General features: G+C 40.0%; 1 protein-coding gene across 5 annotated transcripts in view; it reads left to right on the plus strand.

Moving 5' to 3' along the window:
• Positions 1–1934: 1934 nt before the first annotated feature.
• PCNX1 (pecanex 1) overlaps positions 1935–22676 on the plus strand; it is a 178798-nt gene continuing 158056 nt past the window's right edge. For 2 of the 5 annotated variants that reach the window (XM_043472431.1, XM_043472430.1), the window contains exon 1: positions 2261–2542. In XM_043472431.1, the coding sequence (XP_043328366.1) occupies positions 2390–2542 (153 nt within the window). In that variant the 5' untranslated portion in view covers positions 2261–2389. Of the gene's footprint in view, positions 2543–22676 lie in introns of all 5 variants that reach the window. The other 3 variants (XM_043472429.1, XM_043472433.1, XM_043472432.1) reach the window with 3 other exon arrangements.

Here is a 22676-nt window from a genome sequence, read left to right on the forward strand (position 1 = left end):
CATCTCTTTCAGAATTTTCCACTGTTTATTGTGATAGACATATTAATATATTTTAATTAAAAAAAAATTTTGGCCACACCACACAGCATGTGGGATCTTAGTTCCCTGAACAGGGATTGAACTCATGACCCTTGCATTGGAAGCAAAGAGTCCTAACCACTGGACCACCAGGGAAGTCCCATTAATATATTTTAAAGTGTTCATTCAGATCTCTCAATTTCAAGATATGTTATTGGGCTTTCAAGACTTTTTGCTTACAAGGAAACAAAGAAAGCAAGGCTGGGGATGGTGTTCTACGATGTAGTCTCAACTTTTAAGGCATATTAGACTCTTCTGGAAAAGTGTTAGTCACTCAGCTGTCTTGGACTCTTTGTGCCCCCATCGACTATAGCCCACCAGGCTCCTCTGTCCAGGGGATTTTCCAGGCAAGAATACCGGAGTGGGTTGCCATTTCCTTCTCCATAGGATCTTCCCAACCCAGGGATCCTACCTGGGTCTCCTGAATTGCAGGCAGACTCTTTACTGTCTGAGCCACTGGAGAAGCATCTTCTGGAGGGTTTGTTAGAACAGAAAGCTAGGTCTCACACCCAGAGTTTCTCAGGAGTGATGCCTGAGAATCTGCATCTCTAACACATTCTCAGGCAATATTGACACACCTGGTCCTGGGATGACACTTTGAAAACAACTGGTTATATGTTTAAATGGGCCCCAGGTGACCTGCAGCGGAGCAGTTATTGATCAGTTCAAACGCTTATCTGAATGGATAAGGTGGAGAGTACTGAAAAATAAACTTCCAAAGTTCAGTCCATGCAGTTAGGATGACTTCTGGTGCCAGAGGTCTTTTCAACCCCATCTAGAACTCGGACAATCACTTCGTTTCTTTGAGAGTGTGTTTCCTAACCCATAAAATAAGGGTAGCCTCTACGCTGCCCTTACAGGAATATTGTGAAGGTCAAATGAAATGGGTGTGGAAATGTGTTAACGGGAAAGTGGTATGACTCTGGAGACACTGCAATGGTTTTTCAATCTTAAAACGTCAGCCCCGGTTTCTTTGGACTCTCTTGCTATTCTCATTAATTACAGCAGCTTTAATCCAGGAGTAGAGAGTACTTTTATTGCTATCATAAACTCAAACTTTTTTTTGAAAATCTCGTTCAATGAGATCAGGACACGCCTTACAAACGTTACCCAGAGCCAAGAATGATTCCCATTCTTTACAGTTATAAAAAGAAAAGTACAAGACCCTATTGTGACTTGGGGTGGAGTCACAGTTAATCTTTCAATCCTGTTTAAACTGGCCCATTTAAAAAAAAAAAAAAAAAACACCAAAAAACTGCTACAAGTTACAGCACGTTATAAAAATAAAATCACTGTATACAATGCTCAACCTCTCCACCCTATGCTTTCACATCTCTTGCAGCTTCTATTAATTCATCTGTCGTGGGAAGTAGTAAATCTGTTCAGTCTTGGCCGTGGCTATTTTTCTCAGTCAAGGGCCTCTAGCTCGGTTTATGGGCCAACACAGTTCTTGCTCAAATCGGGCGGTTTGTCGTTTTCAACCGTCATCAGCCGTACCTAATTCTTTCGGGCCGTCAATGAGTAGCTCAGATATGAGCCTCTTGTTCCTTAGGTCTTTCCTAAATATCATGAGACGTCAGCAGGATGCTAACCAGGTTCTAAGGACAAGGTTTCAGGGGGTAAAAGACCCGCTTTCTAGAGTGTGAGGAAAGTGCCAGGTTCGGCTACCAGGAACGCACTGGGGTCTGCCATAGCCGGGACTCGCGGTCCCCGGAACTTCGGCAGCCCCCACCCCCGGCCCGGGCCCGCGACTGCGCGCGCGCTTCCCCCGGGCGCCGGCAGGAGGCGCCCCCGGCGGCCGAGGCGCTGTGCGCACCCGCGGGGACCAGCCCAAGGGGCGGAGGGAGAGGAGGGGAGAGGAGGAGCTGGAAGGGGGCGCGGCTTGCTCCCGGTCCCTCCCGGGCGCCGGGCCTCCTTCTCCGCCGGGCCCAGGGCTGGCGGCCGGCGGGGGTCGCGGCGGCGGCGGCGGCGGCGCTGGCTGGCCGCCGTCGGCGGGGGCCTGGCTCCGGCTCCGGGTGTGAGGAGACAAGATGGCGGCGGCGCTGTGGAGGCCGGTCTCCTCCTCTTCTCCGCTCTCCTCCGCCCCGCCGCTCGCCGCCTCCTCCTCGGTCTCCTCCTCCTCGTTTGCTGCCTCCTCCTCCTCCTGCTGCTGCAGCAGCCCTAGCGACCGCCGAAGCGCCGGCCGGCTCTGCCGGAGCTCCGGAGGGGGATAGACGGGGCAGCTGCGGGCTCCGGCGACCCGGAGGCAGAGCTGGGGCCGGGGCGGGGACGGCGGCGGGGACGGCGGCGGCGGCGGCGGCGCCGGGTGGGGATGGGGTCGCAGACGCTGCAGATCCTCCGGCAGGGGGTGTGGGCCGCGCTCAGCGGGGGCTGGTACTACGACCCGCACCAGGCCACCTTCGTGAACGCGCTGCACCTCTACCTGTGGCTCTTTCTTCTCGGCCTGCCCTTCACCCTCTACATGGTGAGTGTGTGGGGGCGGGGAGGAGGGTGGCTCCTTCCCCTTCTGGCGGGCCGGGTTTCCCGAGTCCGGCGGGCGGTCGCGCCTCCCTGGCTCCCGGCCGGGTGTGTGTGTGCGTGTGTGTGCGCGCCCTCTTCCCCTCCCCGGCGCGCCCCCCCACCATCCCGCGCCCCTAAGGGCCCGCCGCCCCGCTCTCGCTCCAGGGCGCCCCCTCCCCCGCTCCCCACGCTCCGCTCCCTGGAGGGCTTCCCGCTGTTCCAGCGAGCACAGGAAAAGCGGGTCGGCAGCGGCCCCCACCTCCCGCCCCCGGGCGCCCAGCCCGTTTACTGGGAAATAGTAGCTTCCTAGGCCCCCTTCTTCGGGGTTCGGGTGGGCTGGGAGGGGGTCCTGATCCTGCCTTCTCCAGCCTTTCCGCGCCGCGGGTAAAGCCCGCAAGTGGGGCTCGCGCCTCCGCGTACGGTGGTGGGCGCCCAGCCTCCTGCTCCCGAGGGCCGCTGCGTCCATCCCTGGGCGCGCGTGCTTGTGTGCGCTCCGCGCCTCGGGCCCCGGACACTCACCCCCGCTCCCAACCCGGGCTCTCCCTTCCCCTCGAGGCGTTCTCGCCTCTCCTCCCCGAGGAGGACCCTCGCTCCAGCTCGTCCGCGTACGGAGCCTTCGGAGCGCGGGGTGTGGGGTGGAGAATGTGTGCCGCTCCGTGTGGAATGCATCTGTGGGGCGCCCGGGCTCCTCTCGACTCGCTTCGACGTGGTGGTTGAAAATCTGGCTCTCACCCTTCCTGCCTCGCAGAATCCCGTTTTTGCTTATCATTGGTTCTTTTCTGTTCAGCTCCGTGGTCAGTGGTGGTTATTTCCAGGCCAGCTTTCGGGGGAGGGAGCGGGGGAGATACGGGGACTCTGGCTGGCATTTCAGCAGATTTGTTTGGGTTGGTTCAAGGCCTTGTGCTGATAGGAAAAGGAAAGCGCTGCCTGTTGCTGAATTCAGGACGATCAGTCTCTCCGAACGATCTAGGTTTTTTAAGCTATATTTTGGCCGACAGTTTTCTTTAAAAAACAAAACAGTAGGTTAGGGTGGGGCATTAGGGAGACTAAAGGGGAAGAGAGGTGATACTTGAGCTTCAGTTAAAATCTTAAAGTAACCAGGAGGGAGGAAAGACTGGTAACTTTTTATTTTAGGAGAATGTCTTTGAAAACATTTCTGCCAAGTTTGTGGTTCTTTATGAAGCTGTAGTAAGGGTGCTGGATTAGAAAATCTGGGAGTATGACTACACCAAGTGTTAAAGGTGAGGATACCCAGTTCTTTCCTAAGTGAAGCTCGTTTACCCTAGTTGGCAGAAAAAGTGGAGGAAGATGAGCTAGATTATTCACATTCTCAAGCGATTTTTAATTGAGAGGGAGGGAAAAGTCGTTTTAAGAAAAAATGCTGAGTTACTGATGGCTTATATTTTGAAGTTACTTGTTCAGTCTTGTCGCTTTCAGAAAATTTACCACAAAGTGTTATAATTTTCAATTAATTCTGGCCCGGAGTGTTAGTTCTATTTGCACTTCTCTATCTTCCAGGAATATGACATCATTAATGAACAGGTTAATTACTTGGGGTGTAAGAATCCTCAGGGTGTCACAGAGCTTTTCATGCAGTTTTCTTTTATCTCCAGGAGAATTGTTCTCCAGATAGAAGGATTAGTTGCTGTGTTCCAGTGTAGGGTTTCCATGTTAGCATGGGACCTGTGTTAGTGCCTAAGACTGTTTAATTAACAAGCATTACTGAAGGAAATTTAGAACGAATGTAAAGCAATGCATTGAGTTTACTGTTTCATTTTGGGAGTTTATTCCGTTAAATTTAATTCACAAATAAATATCTGAATGTCTGATGTGTGCTAGGCAACTTGCTGGGTTCTGGGAAAGTAAAATTGCTTTTCTGTCTTTCTTGTTAAAGGTAATGGCAACTCTACTCTTCCTGAACTTTTAAGAAGCTTTCCTTGATTCTTTTCTTCATTTCTCTTCACATCCAGTTCATCAACCAATCTTGTGGGTTTTCTCTTTAAAACCTAACTAGAATCCAACTAATCTTTGTCACCACCCCCTAATGAGAGTCACTGCTTCCATTCTTTATTCTCTGTTCTTCACAGAGATGTCTGAAGGATCTCTTAAAACATAGGTCAGTTCATGGCATTCTGCTCTCAAAGCCACCCCGTCCATGTGTTTCCCCTGTCCCCACTTCATTTGCCTTCTCACAGTTTTCCTAGCACAATAACTGTGTTCCTGCCTCAGGGCCTTTGCACTTGCTCTTCTCCTTCTGTCTGGATGACTCCTTTCCAGATAATCTGTGTGACTTATGTGCTGCATTTATTTCAGGTTTTAGGTATATGTGAGGATTTCCTTGATAACCTGTGTAAATAGGAACTTCCCAGCTACTGCAATACTTGCTAGCTCTCCTACCCTCCTTTATTTAAGAGCACTTATTACAAATTGGTTATGTATTTATGAATTACCCTTTAGAATGTAAGCTCTAAGAGGTAAGAGACTTTTGTTTATTGCTGTATTGTCAAGACCTAAATCAGTGCCAAGCAGATATTAGTGAATGATTACAAGTTAACAAAATACAGCTTTTCACTTTGAGGAACTGCAAGTCTAGCTTGGGGATGATGAACAACTACAGGCATTAGAACTGTTGTGAAAAGGTCAGTACAGATGGCCCTGAGCTTTTTGATTGATTGTGGTCTAGGGGCAGTTGGCAAAGAAGATTGGTAAACTTTTTAGGAAGCGTTCTAGTACTATAGTATTCAGGTAGATAGTTTGACGTATGCGTTAGAACCAAAATCCAGCATTCCATGTTAAAATCTCAGGCAGTTATAGATTATTTGTATGCTCTTCTGATAATAATTATAAGTGATAATAACTAGTAAGTATGTGTATAGGTTCTTTATCCCAAACCCCGTTTTACTGATGAGGACACCAGCCTTAGTGACTGGTTCTAGTGGACTTTTGAAGCCATTTTGCAGGCAGCTGTCCTCTACTCCCCTTTTGTTTTTAAAGATCTCTTTGAAGAGATTTATATTGAGTTAGGAAGAGTCTTAATGGCTTTTTGTATAGGAGTCACTTTTTTTTTGTTTTTAAGGAGTAGTTGTTTGTGGATACTTTGAAAGGTGGATTTTGTAGTTTCTGCAATTATAAAATTTTTAAGTAGTGAAAATCAAGAAGTAACTTTTCCTTATTTTCATTGTCCTTCTGTTTGCCTTAAGGCACTCACCCCATTTTATCTCGTTGTAATTATGTGTGTACATGATACGTCACAGATGGTGAGCTTTGTGGGTGTGAGCTTTGTGGTATTTTCATGTGATGGAAAGCAGACTGGAGTTGGTGTTATCTTGATTTTTGAGTCTTGGCTCTGTTATTGATTTAGGTGCCCTTTAGACCAGACTCTCCACCTTTTTGAACTTCGATTTACTCACTTGTGAGATATTTCATGGGTATTTTGTAAGACAATATTTACAGAATAGAGGAGATTATCCACCTTCAGAGCCACTGTCAGTCATTTGAAAGAGCTAATTAGAAAGAATCATTCGAAAAAGCGAATTAGAAGAGTATTTCCTCTATAATGTATGACTAGAGATTAGACAGTAAGTCAAACCATTATCTTCACATGTTGTTGCTCAATGTAATGTTTTCTTTTATAACGAGTTATATCCTTAGGTAACGAACCATGACAATAAAATCTCTTTACTTAAGTGGTTCTCAGACTCTACTTGACATCAGAATCACTTTATTCAGTTTTTCAACTGTGTCCAACTCTGCGACCCCATGGACTGTAGCACGCCAGGATTCCCTGTGTTTCACTCTGTCCCGGAGTTTACTCAAACTCATGTCCACTGACTCAGTGTCCTCTGGTGCCATCCAACCATCTCATCCTGTGTTGCCTCCTTCTGCCCTCAATCTTCGCCAGCATCAGGGTCTTTTCCAGTGAGTTCGCTCTTCACATCAGGTGGCCAAAGGATTGCAACTTCAGCATCAGTCCTTCAGTGAATATTCAGTGTTGATTTCCTTCAGGATTGACTGGTTTGATCTCCTTGCTGACCACGGGATTCTCAAGGGTGGAAACAGTGACAGATTTTACTCTCTTGGGCTCCAAAATCATTGTGGATGGTGATTGCAGCATCACCTGGGCAAGTTAAAAATGTGCACCTTCTGATGTGGGTGATCTGGAGTGTGACCTATTTATTGTATTTTGTAAACACTCTGGGTCAGTATAGAGATCTTGACCAACATGACTCTGATTCCCAGCCCCTGACTTATATCTAGCTGCTTACCCAACATAATTTGGCCATTGCACAGGGATGTCTAAAATCTTTCTAGATTCCCTATTAACCCCACCAAAAAATGTTTTCTTTTTGTCCTCTTAGTGGCACCATCTTGTTTCTAGTAGCTCATACCATCCCCCTGTTTCTTGCCTTATGAGCAGATCTTACCAGTTCTACTGACAGAGCATCTCAGACCTTCCTTTCCACTTCTAGTTTATACTGCTTTTGTCTGCACTACTACCTTGGCTTCTTTTCGTGCCCTTTTACAACTCTTTCTCCACCGAGTAAGAGGCAACAGTCTGTTAGTGTCATTCCCCTTTTATATAATATCCTTCAATTTTTTTTTTTTCCCTTAAAGTCCATCATCTTCACTGAGGCTTCACCGAGGCCTCACCAAAGCCAGTTCTGCCTTTGTCTACAGTTTGTGCAGTTTTCCACTGTGTTGTGGTCACACCGGCCACCTCTGTTCCTTCAGCCTACTGAGCCTTCTCCTCCATGGGGCCTTTGCACATGCTCTGTTCTGAAGGGAGACATCCTCCAGCCCTCCGCAAGGCTGCTTGCTGCTGGGGCTTTACGGCTGGTCTTAAAAGTCACCTCAGAGGCCTCACCTGGTACGCAGAAACAGCTTCTCTTTTCCGTCATTCCTTCCCATAACTTTCTTCTGCAGTGCTATCAGAAACACGTTTCTGTCTTTGCTTGCTTGTTTGCTGTCTCTAATATTCTTCTCTTCTACTCACTGCCTTGAAAGTCCCTTGAGGACAGAGGCTGTGTCTGACTTATTGGGCAGTGTATCTCCAGTGCCTTCTCTTGTGTTTGGCTTATATTAGGTTCTGAATAAATATTATATTATATTATTATATGTGTGAACCTTCTTTAGACTTAACACCTTCACTGGCCGAGTAGCTGGATGTGGGGTGTACTGTGGTAGACGGTGTTACATGGTAGAGTTACATTTTACTGGGGGTTAGGTTCAATATCAATATTCATGATGAAAATAAAATAGAGAATTATTCAAAAAGTCAAATACAGAATGACTTGAAAAACCCTTAAGTCACTAAAAATGCAGCATATATTTTTTGTGTGTATAAACTTTGTGCCATTATACATACATGTACAGATATACACACTGTATATACTGTATTAAACTTAGGGAGAGATTATATTCAGAAACTAACCCCTTCATATAAAATATATGAAGGCTTCAACTTTTTCTTCCTGGTTATCTGATTGTTATTTTCTCTCCGTAGCTGATCTTTATCATGTACTAAATAATAAATTCCTTATTAGTGAGTAATTCTCTGAGGCTGTCAAGTCATTTCTTCCTAAAGATTTAAAAATATTTTAAAGATCAGTGTAAACAAGATTTAGTTATGATGACTAAAACTGATGTTTTTATATAATTTATATTTCTTAACATGTTTTCCTTGAATTAGGAAAGTTATCATATATTAGCAACTGAACATGATTACTAGTATTAGAGTGCTATTAGATTATTAGTATCTGTATCCTTTCAGTTGAGTTGCTCAGTCATGTCCTACTCTTTGCGACCCCATGGACTGCAGCACGCCAGGCCTCCCTGTCCATCACCAACTCCCAGAGTTTACCTAAACTCTTTAGGAAAAGTTTAATGACTAGTGGATGATCTGTTTTGACCTATATTATCTCTGTTATATACCCTAAATAAATTAAGGAGTACATTGTCCAAAGATGGTTTACAAATGGAAGTTTTCAAGAAAGGATGCATTTTATCACCTTGTAGAAAAACTTGTGAATTTATCAAAGCAGTTGATCCCTGGCATGGTTTAGTGTCATTTGTTAATGTCTTTGTGCCATTTGAGAAGTTATTCCAAGTTGTAAAATGATTTAGCAATTAGAAAACTAGGAAAGTTTCCAGTTTTTTTTTCCGAGCCTTTGGATACACAGATTTAATAAGCAGGTAGCTTGCTTTCTGTAGCTGACTTTACTTTCAGTAAGTTTTTCCAACTTTTTTTTTAAGGATTTGAGACATATAGAAAAGTCAAAAGAATTGTATCCACCACCTGGATTCTACTCTTTTTAAAAATTCCATTTCTGCCTCTGAATTCCTCTTCCTGTCAAGATTTCCCCGCCCCCCCCCCCCCCACTTTTTCAGGGGGATGCATGTGAAGTAAGTTACAGACATTAGTACAGATCACCCCCAAACACTTCAGCACTCACACCATTAGATAGAGTTCTAAAAGTGAACCATTGGATGAATTTTGGCAAGTGACTTTGCACCTGTGTAGTGCAAGCCCATCACGTTGAAGAACATTAGCATCACCCCAGAAAGTTCCTGCTTGCCCTTTCCAGTCAGTTCTGTCACCCCTGTTCTGATTTTTTTTCTTTAGTAAGTGAGTTTGGAACTTCATATAAATGGAGTCATGTAGCATGTGCTTCTGTAGGTCTTTTCACTTGGCATGGTGTTGAAGAGAGTCATCCAGGTTGTGTGTATCAGTAGCTGGTTCCTTTATTGCTGAGCAGCATTCCTTTGTGTGAACACGCTCTAGTCTCTTCTTTACCTGCTTTCCTGGGTATGAGGAGGGCCGCTCTCCAGTTTTTGGCTATTTATAAAGGGTGACGCTGCAGCGTGAGAGTTAGTTTTATTAGAACTGAAAGAAGTTGCAAAACTTTATTGAATATCAAGAATGCTTTCTCTTCCCAAGTAAGACCCAAGTTTTAATTTAAAATAGCTTAGTGACAATTGCGTATTTCAGTCTTCATTTCACTTTTGTTGTTGTTCAGTTCCTAAGTCATGTCCTACTCTTTGAGACCCCATGGACTGCAGCATGCCAGGCTTCCCTGGCCTTCACTATCTCCCAGAGTTGCTCAAACTCACGTCCATTGAGTCTGGGATGCCATCCAACCATTTCACTTTTAGTAGTCTTTAATGCTGTACTTTTATTTGCTCAGTATTTAGATTTTTGTTTTGTCAGTGCAATAGAACCTTTTTGTTCAGATGTAAATATATATGTATGGCAATCAGAAATTAAAAAGAAAAACCATCTGTAATCCCTTTCAGATAGGCTGTTATAGTAACCAAAATGTATTTGGAGTATATAAATACGTATTATGCTCCCTCCTTACAAAAATGGGCTCATAATATTTGTAGTTTTGAAGCCTCCTATTTTCACTTGACTATAAATTGTGAATGTTTTCCTGTGGGGGGAAAAAGGAGTTTTAATCACTCTATAGTAAACTATAACATGGATGTGTTACAGTGTATTTGACAATTTTCCCATTGCTGATTATGTAGATGGTAGTTTTTAGCTATTTAGAAAACACTAGGGTAAATATTCTTAGAGGTAAATCTTTAAACTAGTCTTTTGTATAAATCCTTAGAAGTGGACTTTTTAAAGTATATGCATATTTTTCTTTGATATATAATTCACTTTTATTGAATGACTATAATGAAAAAAATATGTGGATGAGAGAGTGAAATAGCTGCGTAAGATCACTGGGAAGGCAAAGTCGATTTGTGGTCCAGGGAGCACAGGTAGTAAGCGATCATCCTCAGGAGGAGGAAAGGACGAATGCTGACAGCAAAAGGGATCAGCAGTTGGTGGTAATTAGTGGAGGTAGATCTTCTGTGGTCTATGTAACCTCTTAAAGTACAGAGTGTTTTCTTTTGAGAGTGAGCAGAAGGTGAGGAGCGTATTCGAGGTTTGAGGAGGATCTCCAGAAGATGAAATGCTATCCTTATTTTCATGGAGGGAAAAATGTGTAGCAAAGATGGTAGAATTACTGGTCAGTTTCGAGGGTTCCTTTGAGGTTGGAGAACATGAGTTCAGAGTTGTTTGAAGAGGAATGCTCAAGAGAGAAATTGCGAGTAATCTTTACTTGAAGTCATCGGTGATAGAAGACAATCCAAGCCACAGAATAGATGATCTGGGGAGGAAATACAATTCATCAAGAGAAAGGGGCTTGGTTAGAACTCCAAAGCCCAAGAGCAGTTAAAAATCAGCAAAGGAAGCAAGAAGGCAGAAGGAAAATGAAGAGAGGAACCTATAGCAGAAGCCAAGGAAAAAATTTTTGAAAAGAAGAAAATTATCAAAAATGCCAACGGTCAAAGAAAATGGTCAAGAATTGCTTTCCTGACAGATAGTACTAATTTGATTTTCATCAGCAGTATTGAGAATACTTGTCTGCCCACCTCTACTCAACATTTTGCCAAAAAAGTGTTATTGTCATAAATTTCTTTTTCAGTGGAATGTTGAATAAACCATTTATGTAATTTTCTGTTTTTGGTAATAGGCAGAATTTCTCATAAAGTACTTTTTAATCCAAAAAAAATTTTTTTTAGTCCAAACTAAAGATGTTTACTGCACTAATATATGTCACAAAACAATCTTTATTTGGTTTTTCGTATTCTCTGTACTCAGATAATTTCCACAGTAGGTAATTGTTAAACAAGCAGAAATGTTTTGAGAGGAAATTCATTGCTTCGCTCTGTTATTTTATCCAAGTTAAATGGTTTTCCTGTATCTCTGCGCATACCTGGGGAGGCAGAGAATTATTTTGTAGGTGAGCTAGGACTCCTGGGTTAACAGGGTAGTCACACTAGGATGGCGTAGAGTGGTGGTATGGAAAAGGGCAGATTACAGCAGATGTTCTGTAGATTTTACTGTACTGTTAACTTCTTTAGCAGATGAATTGCTGATGAATTTTACCAGACCACAATGGAATAGTTACTGCTTCTGATTCCTCTGCTTGTCACCCTAAAAGTTGATTAAATGCTTTCTTTGCTGGAATGATAAAACAGTTCATTATTCCTCTCCTTCCTTTATCTTCAGAACCTTAGGAGTTGCATGTTTTATAACTTGTACCATGGGTACTAGTCTCTGTTGCTTAATGTTATGGTAAGAAAGAAAAGAAAACTTAGGGGAAAGCAAGCCATTTCCTTTTGAGGTTTTAAGGGGAAAAGAAGTCCTATTTGTAGAGCTTAGTACAAACCAAATAGAGCCCTGAGTGCCAGCTGCCCTGAGAATAGGCAGGAATATTAGTCACAAATTGGAGAAGCTTGAATTGTGTATCTGGCTGTTTTCCTAATCCTCCTCACTCCTTGAATGTTGTCTAGACATAAACTGAACAGATTCAAGCACCGTAGTTATCATCTTGAAAACTTTGTATTTTGAAATAGTTTTAGGTTTACAGAAAAGTTGCAAAAACAGTAAAGAGAGTTGTTATATACCCTTTGTCCAGCTTCCTCTAATATTAAAATTGTACATAGCCATGGTGCACTTGTCCAAATGGAGAAGTTATCATTGGTGCGTGTAGCACTATTAATGAATCATGGACATTATTTGGATTTCACCACTTTTTCTATTAACGTCCCTTTTCTGTTTAAGGATCCGGCCTAGGATTCTGTATTGCATTTAGTATCATCTTTAATATGGCTTTCTTTCTTTCTGTTTTCTCTGACCATTCCTCTATTCTTTGAGGAATTTTACAGTTTATAACAATCAAATTGTCTTAAAAGAAAAATTAGTAATTACGTCTGTGCTAGGTACATTTTAGATCGACAAAAGAGTATTTTGAATGGTTTTTAAATCATGCATTAAAAAAAAAATCATGCATTGACCATTGACCTCTGTGAGGCTATTTTTAATTGAAATATTTTACATATGGTATGAAATAATTCTAAAGATGAAAAAGATTTTAGACCCCATTCACACAAAATGGACATTGGTGTCCATTTAATGCTGTTTCCCTAATTTATAAATTAGAAGCAGTGGGGAAATGCACAATCATGTTACACAGTAGATTGTGAGTAATCTATGTGTCATAGAGTGCTCAGGAATTGGAAGGAGGATGCGTCATTTCCTAGAAGGCTTTATGCAGAGGGTTTATACATTCACAGCCTTAACTGTATGCTGGGCCCTGTGTTAGGCCTTATGGTGGGGGATCTTTATGAAGTTTGTTATTTCTGCTGAAACGTCATTTCCCATGGTCTTGCCACCAGGCAAATGAATCTTCGTTCTGTGAAAAAGATTTTTTAGTGAAAGAACACCTGTTCTTGGGTGTAATGGTTTGCTCTGCTGTCAAGTATTTTATTGTAATATATCCAGCATATTAAAGCTTTCTTAAGCTTTGTTTAATCATTCAAAGTTACAGTTCCTAGAATTTATAAAACTTAACATGATATCTAATATGGGTAGTGTTTTGTTGCAAATTTACTTCTCATTGTTGCTTTGCCTTTGATTTGGTAACCTTACACAACTACCGACAAATGTTCATAGCATCGTTTTTGTTCACATCATAATGCAGTGTCAGGGTTACTCAGACTTCATTGTGGATCTGTCTTGGCTTTCTTTCTTGTTAAAGTATATCTGTAGGTAAACTGCTGAAAGTCAAAGTAACTAAAGTCACAGAAGTGCACCACATAGCTCTTCACACTGTTGTAGCCATTGGCAGGTGGGTTTTAGTTAATCATAACTTTAGATGTTTTTGCTGACTAGTTGGGTGAGAATTAGAATTCTCCATGGGATGATTCTAAGCTACCTGCCCTCCACTCCCCTGCTCATTCTGAGTACCTGCTCATCTCTTTTCCTTCTCTAACAAAATGCATATCATAACATAGGAGTGGGGCTGATGTTGAGATACTCCTGAGTCAGCCTTCTTTGTTTTGTTTTTAAAGGAAGTTACTCAGCAGCTTTAGAAGATTATTAGGAATTCTTTTTATTTTCATGACTAATGTTTGTCATGACACTCAACTTGAGAATTGCCGGCCTGCCCTGTGACTCAGGCTTCTACGCAAGGGATAGCATAGAGCTGCCTTTACTTTTTTTTTTTTAAAGCCCACCATCTGATAACTGGGAATTAATTTACCTGCATTCTTATTTTGCTTTACTCCAATAAACCACTGTCTAGGGGAATTTCCAGATATGTGTATTTTGGAAAGCCACTCTGCCTAGATGTACCACCAGAAAAAGCCTATAGATGATTGCTAGTGAACACGTCATGCTAACTACCTGGGAGGTTTTAGTCTATTATTTGTGACTGTCTGAAAATACCTTATTGATTCCTGCTTAGGTTGCTGGTTTAAGTCATCTCCTTTTTTCCAGCAGTGAATAAATTACTGAATAATTTTGATTCTGGCTGAAATAGAGACTTTTATGGTACTGATAATAGTAACACTTATATGATGCTTTTTACCCTTATAATCCTTGAACGTTTCACCCTACAGTTAAAAAACTGTTAGGTTTTTATCATGAAAATAATATTAGTTATAGAAATTGTTCCAGGTGGTACTTAAGTATATAGAGTCCAAAATAAAAGTACATATGGTTCAAAGTAAAAGCAAATCATGCTGTGGCAGTACTGTGGTACACATTCATATATTTAAGGTTTTAGTTATGGAAGTGTTATAGCATAAGTTTCTAGAAAAATTGCTGGGTCAAAGTATGTACATTTAAAATTAAACTAGATGTCAGATTATACCTCAGAAAATGTTATACCAGTTTATATTCTCACTAGTGTATGTGATAGGACTTATTGCTGTTTGTTTTCACCAACATTATTAGTCATTTTTGATGTTATTTTGTAAAATGGCATCTTGTTTTAATTTGTGTTTCCTTATTAATAGGTTCTTTGAATATCTTTTTATAGGTTTAGTAGACATTCATATCTCTTTTCTTTTAGCTATCTGTTGTGTCCTTTATCCTTTTTTGTAAGTCATGTTCTTTTTTTTGGTCAAATAATCCTTTATTATTTTAGTCATGTTCTTTCTAAGTGGTTTTGAGAGCCCTTTGTGTATAGAAATTAGCTCTTTATTATGTATTAAAAATTTCCCCTCATATGTCTTTTAACTGTATGATTGAGTTTTTTGAGCATATAAATTTAACATTTTTAGCAGTCATATTTGCAAGTTTTCTTCATGTGATAAAGACCTTCCCTGTTAACAATTTGTTAAAAAATAATTCATGTTTTTGTCTAATAATTTTTAAATTTAAAAATAAATTTGCCTGTGTTAAAAAGAAGCTCTAAAAGATGGTGCAAAGTCACCCTTTTGTATCTGCCACCATCTTCCCAGTTTTCACTTGCACTGCCTCCCATGAGAAACCACTGTGAATAGTTTCTTATGAATCCCATTACAGCATATAGATTCAAATTCAAATGTCTGTCTCCCTCTCCTATCACTCCATTCTATATGTTGCCTCCCCTCCCTTAATAGATCTTAAACATCTGCATCAGTACCAAAAGGGCTTTTCAGTGTTTTATTTAACTTGACATACAGCATTATATTTCAGGCGTGCAGCTTAATGTTTGAATATTTGTGAATATATTGTGAAGTGATCACCACAGTAAGGCTAGTAACATCTTTTACCATATGTAGTTAGAAATTTTTTTTTCTAGTGATGACAACATTTAAGATTTACTCTCTTAGGAACTTTCAAATATGTGATAACAATAATATTAACTGTGATCACCTGCCATTATATCCTTATGACATTTTATAGATGGAAAATTGTACGTTTGATCCCTTTCACCCATTTCAGCCACCCTGCCTCCGGCAACCATCAAATCTATTCACTATATCTGTGATCTGTTTTGTTTTGCTTTGTTTTTAGACCACATATGAGATTGTACAGTATTTGTCTTTCTCTTTCTGATTTATTGTATTTAGCATAATGCCATCAAGGTCTATCCATGTTATTGCAGATGACAAGATTTCCTTCTTTTTTAACGCTGACTAGTTTTATATATATACACACACACACCACATTTTCTTTATCCATTCATCCACTGTTTAGGTTGTTTTCATGTCTTGGGTGTTATAAATAATGCTGCAGTGAACATGGAAATGCATATATCTTTTTAAGTTAATATTTTTGTTTTCTTCATATAAATACACAGAAGTAGAATTACTAGATCATATGGTGGTTCTGTTTTTAATTTTTGGAGGCACCTCTGTACTGTTTTCAGTACAGTGACTGTAACAGTTTATGTTCTCTTCAGCAGGGCTCAAGGGTTCCCTTTTCTCCACATCCTTGTTAACACTTGCTATTTATTGTCTTTTTGATAATAACCATTTTTGAAAGTGTGAGGTGATATCTCATTGTAGTTTTGATTTACATTTCCCTGATGATTAGTGATATTGAGCACCTCATATTGAGTATGAAAATGTACTTGTTGGCCATCTAGATGTCTTTGAAAAAGTGTCTTTTCAGATTCTGCTCATTTTTACATTGAATTTTTTTTTTTTTTTTGGCTAGCGTATGAGTTCCTTGTATATTTTGGATATTAATTCCTTATCAGACATGATTTGTAAATATTTTCTTTTTGTTGATGATTTCCTTTGCTGTGCAGAAGTTTTAGTTTGCTGTAATCCCACTTTTTTTGGTTTGTTTTGTTGCCTTTGTTTTCCATATCAAACCCAAAATATCACTAAGATCTATGTTAAGGAGCTTACCTTTGTTTTTTTCCTAAGAGTTTTATAGTTTCAGGTCTTATGTGCGAGTCTTTAATCCATTATGAGTTAGTTTTTTTGTGTGGTGTAAGGTAGTGGTCCAGTTTCATTCTTCTCCATGTGGTTGTCCAGTTTCCCAACATCATTTGTTGGAGAGACTGTTCTTTCCTCATTGTCTATTCTTGGCTCCTTTGTTGTAAAATTAATTGGCCATAAAAGTGTGGGCTTATTTTGGTGCTCTGTTCTGTTCCATTGATTAATGTGTCTGTTATTATGCCAGTACCATACTGTTTTGATTACTTTAGCTTTGTGATATAGGTTGGAAACAAGTTTTGCCTGCATAGTGATGCCTCCAGCTTTATTTGTCTTTCTTAAGATTGCTTTGGCTATGTTAAGATTGCTCTGGCTATTTGGAGTCCTTTGTGATTCCAGATAAATTTTAGGTTAGTTAGTTCTATTTCTGTGAAAAATGCCATTGGAATTTTCTGAGAGATTGCTTTGATTCTTTCGGTTGCATTAGGTAGTATGAACATTTTAACAATATTCTTTAATCTGTAAGCATGGACTGTCTTCCCATTTATTGTGTCATCCTCACTTCTGTTACCAGTCAGTGTCTTAGAGTTTTCACTGTACAGGTCTTTCGCCTTGTTTAATTTATTCTTAGGTATTTTGTTCTGTTGATGCAGTTGTAAATAGGACTGCTCTCACTAGTAATTCTAATAATATGTTGAATAAAAGTGGTGAGAGTGGGCATCCTTCTCTTGATCTTAGTGAAAAAGCTTTCAGCTTTTGATGATGATGTTAGCTGTGGGCTTATCATATATGATCTTTATTATGTTGAGGTACATTCCCTCTATACCCACTTTGTTGAATGTTTTTATCATAAATGAGTGTTTTGTCAAATGCTATTTTTGCATCTGTTCAGATGATTATATGATTTTTTACCCTTCATTTTGTAAATGTGGTGTAACATATTGATCTGCAGATGTTGAAACATCCTTGCATTTCTATAATAAATTCCACTCATGGTGTATCATCCTTTTAATATCTTACTGGATTTGGTTTGCTAATATTTTGTCGAGGATTTTTGCATCTGTATTCATCACAGTTATTTGCCTATAGTTTTCTGTCCTTGTGGTGTCTGGTTTTGGTATCAGGGTAATGCTGGGCTTCCCAGGTGGCACTGGTGGTCAACAATCCACCTGCCAATGCAGGAAACGTAAGAGATGCAGGTTCAGTTCCTGGGTCAGAACGATCCCTTGCAGGAGGGCACAGCAGCCCACTCCGGTATTCTTGCCTGGAGAATCCCATGGAAGCAGGATCCTGGCAGGCCATAGTGTCGCAAAGAGTTGGACACGACTTGCAGTGCACAATGCTGGCCTCATAAAATGAGATTGGAAGTGTTCCTTCATCTTGTGTGTTTTGGAAGAGTTTGAGAAGGATTGGTATTAATTTTTTAACTGTTTGGTAGAATTCACCAGGGAAGCTGTCTGGTCCTGAACTTTTATTGGGTTCAGTTGTTTTTTGTTTCAGTTGCGTAGTATTCTGTTGCATAGGTTTATTATTTATCATGTTCCCTGCGAATGGGTATTTGTTTATAGCCTTTTGCTAGCACAGACCTTGCTGCAGTAAATAATTTGTACAGATGTAATCTTATAAGTGTCTAGAAACAATGTTAAGATAAATTCTTAGATATGAGATTGGTTGGTCAAAGGGATAAATGCTTTTGTTTTCAAAGCTAGTGCTAAGTTGCCCTCTAGGCGGGTAGTTATCACTTGACATGCCTGCAGGCAGTGTATTAGGGTGCCTGTTTGTGCTCCTGTGTGCCACAGCCTCACGTAGTTTTGCGATTTTTCATAGGTAAAAAGTAGTATCCTAGAGTAGTTTTAATTGACATTTCTCCCATTTTGGGATTGAGCAGCTTTTCATAAGCTTGGGGTCATTTTTTTCCCCTATTTTTCTGTAATAGTTTCATGTACTTTATTTTCTAGTAGATTGTTGTTGATATCTAAATATATATTTTATATAGTAAGGATTAATTATATATTTGTAATCTGATTGGAAACATCTAATAGTTCAGCCTATTTGGAATTTATTTTGCTCTAAGTGATATGGAATGTCTATTTAAAAATTTTTTTAGACAGTTGTGTCAATCAACCTAATTTATTAAACACTCCTGTCTCTTTCTTAGTGGTTTAATGCCTCGTTTTTCATAACCTTAAGTTTCTATTGGGGTATTTGTATTTTCTGTTTTATCAGTATATTTATTCTTACATGAATGCCATACTTTTTTTTAGTAATTCTAATTTAATAAATTTTTCTTTCTTAGTAATTATTTCTTATTGTTATTTCTGTGGCCATTCTTGCATGTTTATTCCTCCATTTTGTTCCATTTCCCAGGGATGTTATTGAATTCTTTTATTGAAAGTGTTGAATTTTGGATTTCTTTAGGGAGGAAGGTTTGATATTTTGTAATACTGGGTTAAGATGAACTCTTCATTTCTTTTTTGTCCTTCAGTAGATTTTTTTAAAAAGAAGCTTTCTTTTGTGTTAACCTCGCACACAAAGACTGTATGGTCAAAGCTATGGTTTTTCCAGTAGTCATGTATGGATGTGAGAGCTGGACCATAAAGAAGGCTGAGCACTGAAGAATTGATGCTTTTGAACTGTGGTGTTGGAGAAGACTCTTGAGAGTCCCTTGGACAGTAAGGAGATCCACCCAGTCTGTCCTAAAGGAAATCAATCCTGAATATTCATTGGAAGGACTGATGCTGAAGCTCCAATACTATGGCTACCTGATGCAGCCATTTCTTTTGCTATATTTCTAACTGATAATTACTTGTATGTAAGAAAAATCATGTGTTTTTTTGTTTAAGTCTTATTTTAGAATAGTTCTAGATGCATAGAAGATTTGCAGAGAAAGCGCAGAGAGATCCTCTATATTCTGTACCCAGTTTCTCCTGTTGTTAACATCTTAGCTTACTATGATGCATTTATCACAACCAGTAAATCAATGTTAATACATCAGTGCTAACTTAATAATTGCTACTTTGTTCAGATTTCTTTTTTATCTCATGTCCTTTTTTTCTGTTCCAGGATTCCATACAAACCTGTTGATTTCAATTTATCTTATAGTTAGATACCATAGAATTAGGTTATTCTTTTGAATAATTTTTGTTTATTTTAAAAGGATTTTCAGATATGCAGTTACATTTGTAAGTAACAATTTTAGCTTCTTCCCAGTATTTATATGTTTTTCTCTTGTGTAATTTCTTGGTATGATACTTCACATATCTATATAAAATAATGCTGAAAATATGGACAGCTTTGCCTTATTCCCATCTTTAATGAGAATTTTAGTGTTTTACCATTGAGCATGCTAAGTTTTAGTTTGGAATATAGATTCTTTTTTCTTTACTGTGTTATGGCAATATTTCTCCATTTTCCAGTGACTTCTGGTGGTTCAGTATCAGACTAATATTTACCTCTGTGTATTCTGAGGTCTCGCAAGTTTTAACTACCTCATCTGTTTTTGTTTTGCAGTTCATATTTGGTTCCTCTGAACCTTTTTCACTAAGAGGTCTTTTTGTTTGCTTATCTTAGTTTTGTCCCTACATTGTTGTTGTTGTTCAGTTGCTCAGTTGTGTCCAACTCTTTACCACTCCATGGACTGCAGCATGCTAGGCCCTCCCTGGCCTTCACTATCTCCCTGAGTTTGCTCAAACTCATGTCCGTTGAGTTGGTGATGCCATCCAACCATCTCGTCCTCTGTCGTCCCCTTCTTGTCCTGCCTTCAGCCTTTCTCAGCATCAGCGTCTTTTCCAATGAGTCAGCTCTCTGCGTTAGGTGGCCAAAGTATTAGAACTTCAGCTTCAGCGTCAGTCCTTTCAGTGAGTATTCAAGGTTGATGTCCTTTAGGATTGACTGGTTTGATCTCCTTGCAGTCCAAGGGACTCTCAAGAGTCTTCTCCAACACCACAGTTTGAAAGCATCAATTCTTCAGTGCTCAGTCATTTTTATGGTCCAACTCTCACATCTATACATGACTACTGGAAAAGCCATAGCTTTGACTATATGGACCTTTGTCACTACATTGTTCAAATGTTATTAACAACAGGAAATAGTTGTGCTATTATATGCCCATGCACTATCTCCTTTCAAGTTTTCTCACTTAATACTTATTGTAGCTCTGTGAAATGAAGATACTGTTACTATGCCTATTTTTCTAGTGAGGAAACAAAGGCTCCTAGAAGTTAAACCACTGGTTCAGGGTTATACAGATTGCCTCTGTTGTTTCTTCCCTTTGGCCTCAAGATGACCATCACGGTCACTTTCCACCGTGCTCTTCCACAGTCATGCAAGATGCTTTTCTGATTAATCCGTGTCTGAAAGCCTTCTTGTGATTGACTGGGATGAACTAAGTGTCCCAGGATCTTTTTCAGTATTTATTCTGAGTCTAGAACTCTCAGAGCTGCCCTTGAAATCACCATCTAATTATATCTTTAATCTTGGCTCCCCTTCTCAACTAGCATATTATGTGAATACAGTGGAAGCCGGTTATAAATCTCACGCAATTTAGTTATGGTTCTCAGTGAGATAATTTGTCTCACTCATCATTTTGGAGGGAGGGCTAAGTTAACCAGGTTCTGTAGCATGTACAGGAATACTTCATTCTGTTGTGGCTTCCCTTTATTATGCTTCATAGGTACTGTATTTTTTCACATGTTGAAGGTTTGTGGCAACCCGTTCAGCAAGTCTGTTGGCACCATTTTCCCAACAGTGTTGTTTTCTTGTGTCCCTGTATCTGGTTTGGCAATTCTCACATTATTTCAAAATTTTCATTATTACTAAATTTTCTATTATGATCAGTGATATTTGATGTTACTTTTGTAAGAAGATGATGACTTGCTGAAGTCTTAGATTATGGTTAGCATTTTTTAGCAATAAAGTATTTTTAAATTAAGGTATGTGCATTTTTTTAGACATAATACTATTTCACACTTAATAGACTACAGAATAGTGTGTGTATATATATAGGAAACCAAAAAATTCGTGTGACTTACTTCACTGTGCTGTTCACTTTATTGTAGTGGTCTGGAACTAAACCTGCAATATCTACAAGGTATGCCTGTATTATAAATGGATTTTATTAAAATTTAATATCCTTTCACTTATTGGTCTTATGGGGGCCTTTTTCCCTGCTGTGTTAATTTAAAATACTATTTGTTTTTGCCATTGCTGCTGCTATTACATGTGCTTCTTCACTCCAGCTACAGAGGTGCAGCATTTGCTGTCTGTTTAAATCCTGTCCATTCCAGTTTTTTATGAACAAAATCTGAAATTGTTGTCCTTACGAATATGTAAATAGCAGCCAGAGAAGCAATTGTTTCAAGGGCTGGAACTTTTTTGGAAACTTTAAGCATTGCAGTTTCTAGTGGGTAGAGGTTGGTGCTAAACATGCTATCTTGAATAGGACAGCCCCTAACAACATAAGATTATCTGGCCCCAAGTGTCAGCAGTGCTGAAGCTGAGAAATTTTGCTCTGGAGCATTCATTCTCTCTCTTTTTTAAAGTTTGTCTCTGCTGGATCTTAGTTTCTGCCTGTGGGCTCTTAGTTGTGCCATGTGGGATCTAGTTCCCTGACCAAGGATTGAACCCCAGCCCCCTGCATTGGGAGTGCAGTCTTAGCTAATGGCATCACCACCAGGGAAGTCCTAAGAGTATTCATGCTCAATAGATATGTTGTTGTCCTCAGGCAGGCAAAAATTACTTCTTGGGATGGGGGGTAGTGGTGAAATATTTTTATGCACAAAGTACAGATGTGCATGTAGTATATAGATACACAGCGTTCCTGTGGTGGTAAGATTTTATGATGGAGTCAGTATTTAGAAAACCTACACTTCTGTATGCTTCTCCTCTGCACTTACAACACTTCTAACACCAGATGTGTGGGGGTTTTTCCCCACCAAGGAATTCTCTGAGACACTCTGACAGTTTAATTCAATTCTGATGCGTTTACATAGAGATAGCATCAGATCCCACAGGTTAAGTTTTTCATCCCACAAAACTGCCCCTCTTCCCCACAATTAAAATGCCAGTCCAAAGTGCAGGCTGTTTCTTGTTCTTCTGACCAGTTGACTATAAATCAGTGGTTCCTGTGACCCCATCCTGAGGTTTGATTGAGGTGCTAGAGAGGCTCACAGAACTCAGGAAAACAGTTTACTTACTGTCTACCAGTTTGTTGTAAAAGGCTGTAATAAAGATAGAGAACATGCAGGTGGAACGGATTCATAGAGCAGGGAATATATGTGGGAAAGAGTTCCCAGCTTTCGTACCCTCTCTGGGTGTGCGGCCCTCCATCACCTCTCTGTATTCACCAACCTGGAAACTCTCGGAACTTCATACTATTAGGATTTTAT

The sequence above is a fragment of the Cervus canadensis genome, chromosome 6 (assembly GCF_019320065.1).
Source record: "Cervus canadensis isolate Bull #8, Minnesota chromosome 6, ASM1932006v1, whole genome shotgun sequence".
NCBI classification, from domain to species: Eukaryota; Metazoa; Chordata; class Mammalia; order Artiodactyla; family Cervidae; genus Cervus; species Cervus canadensis.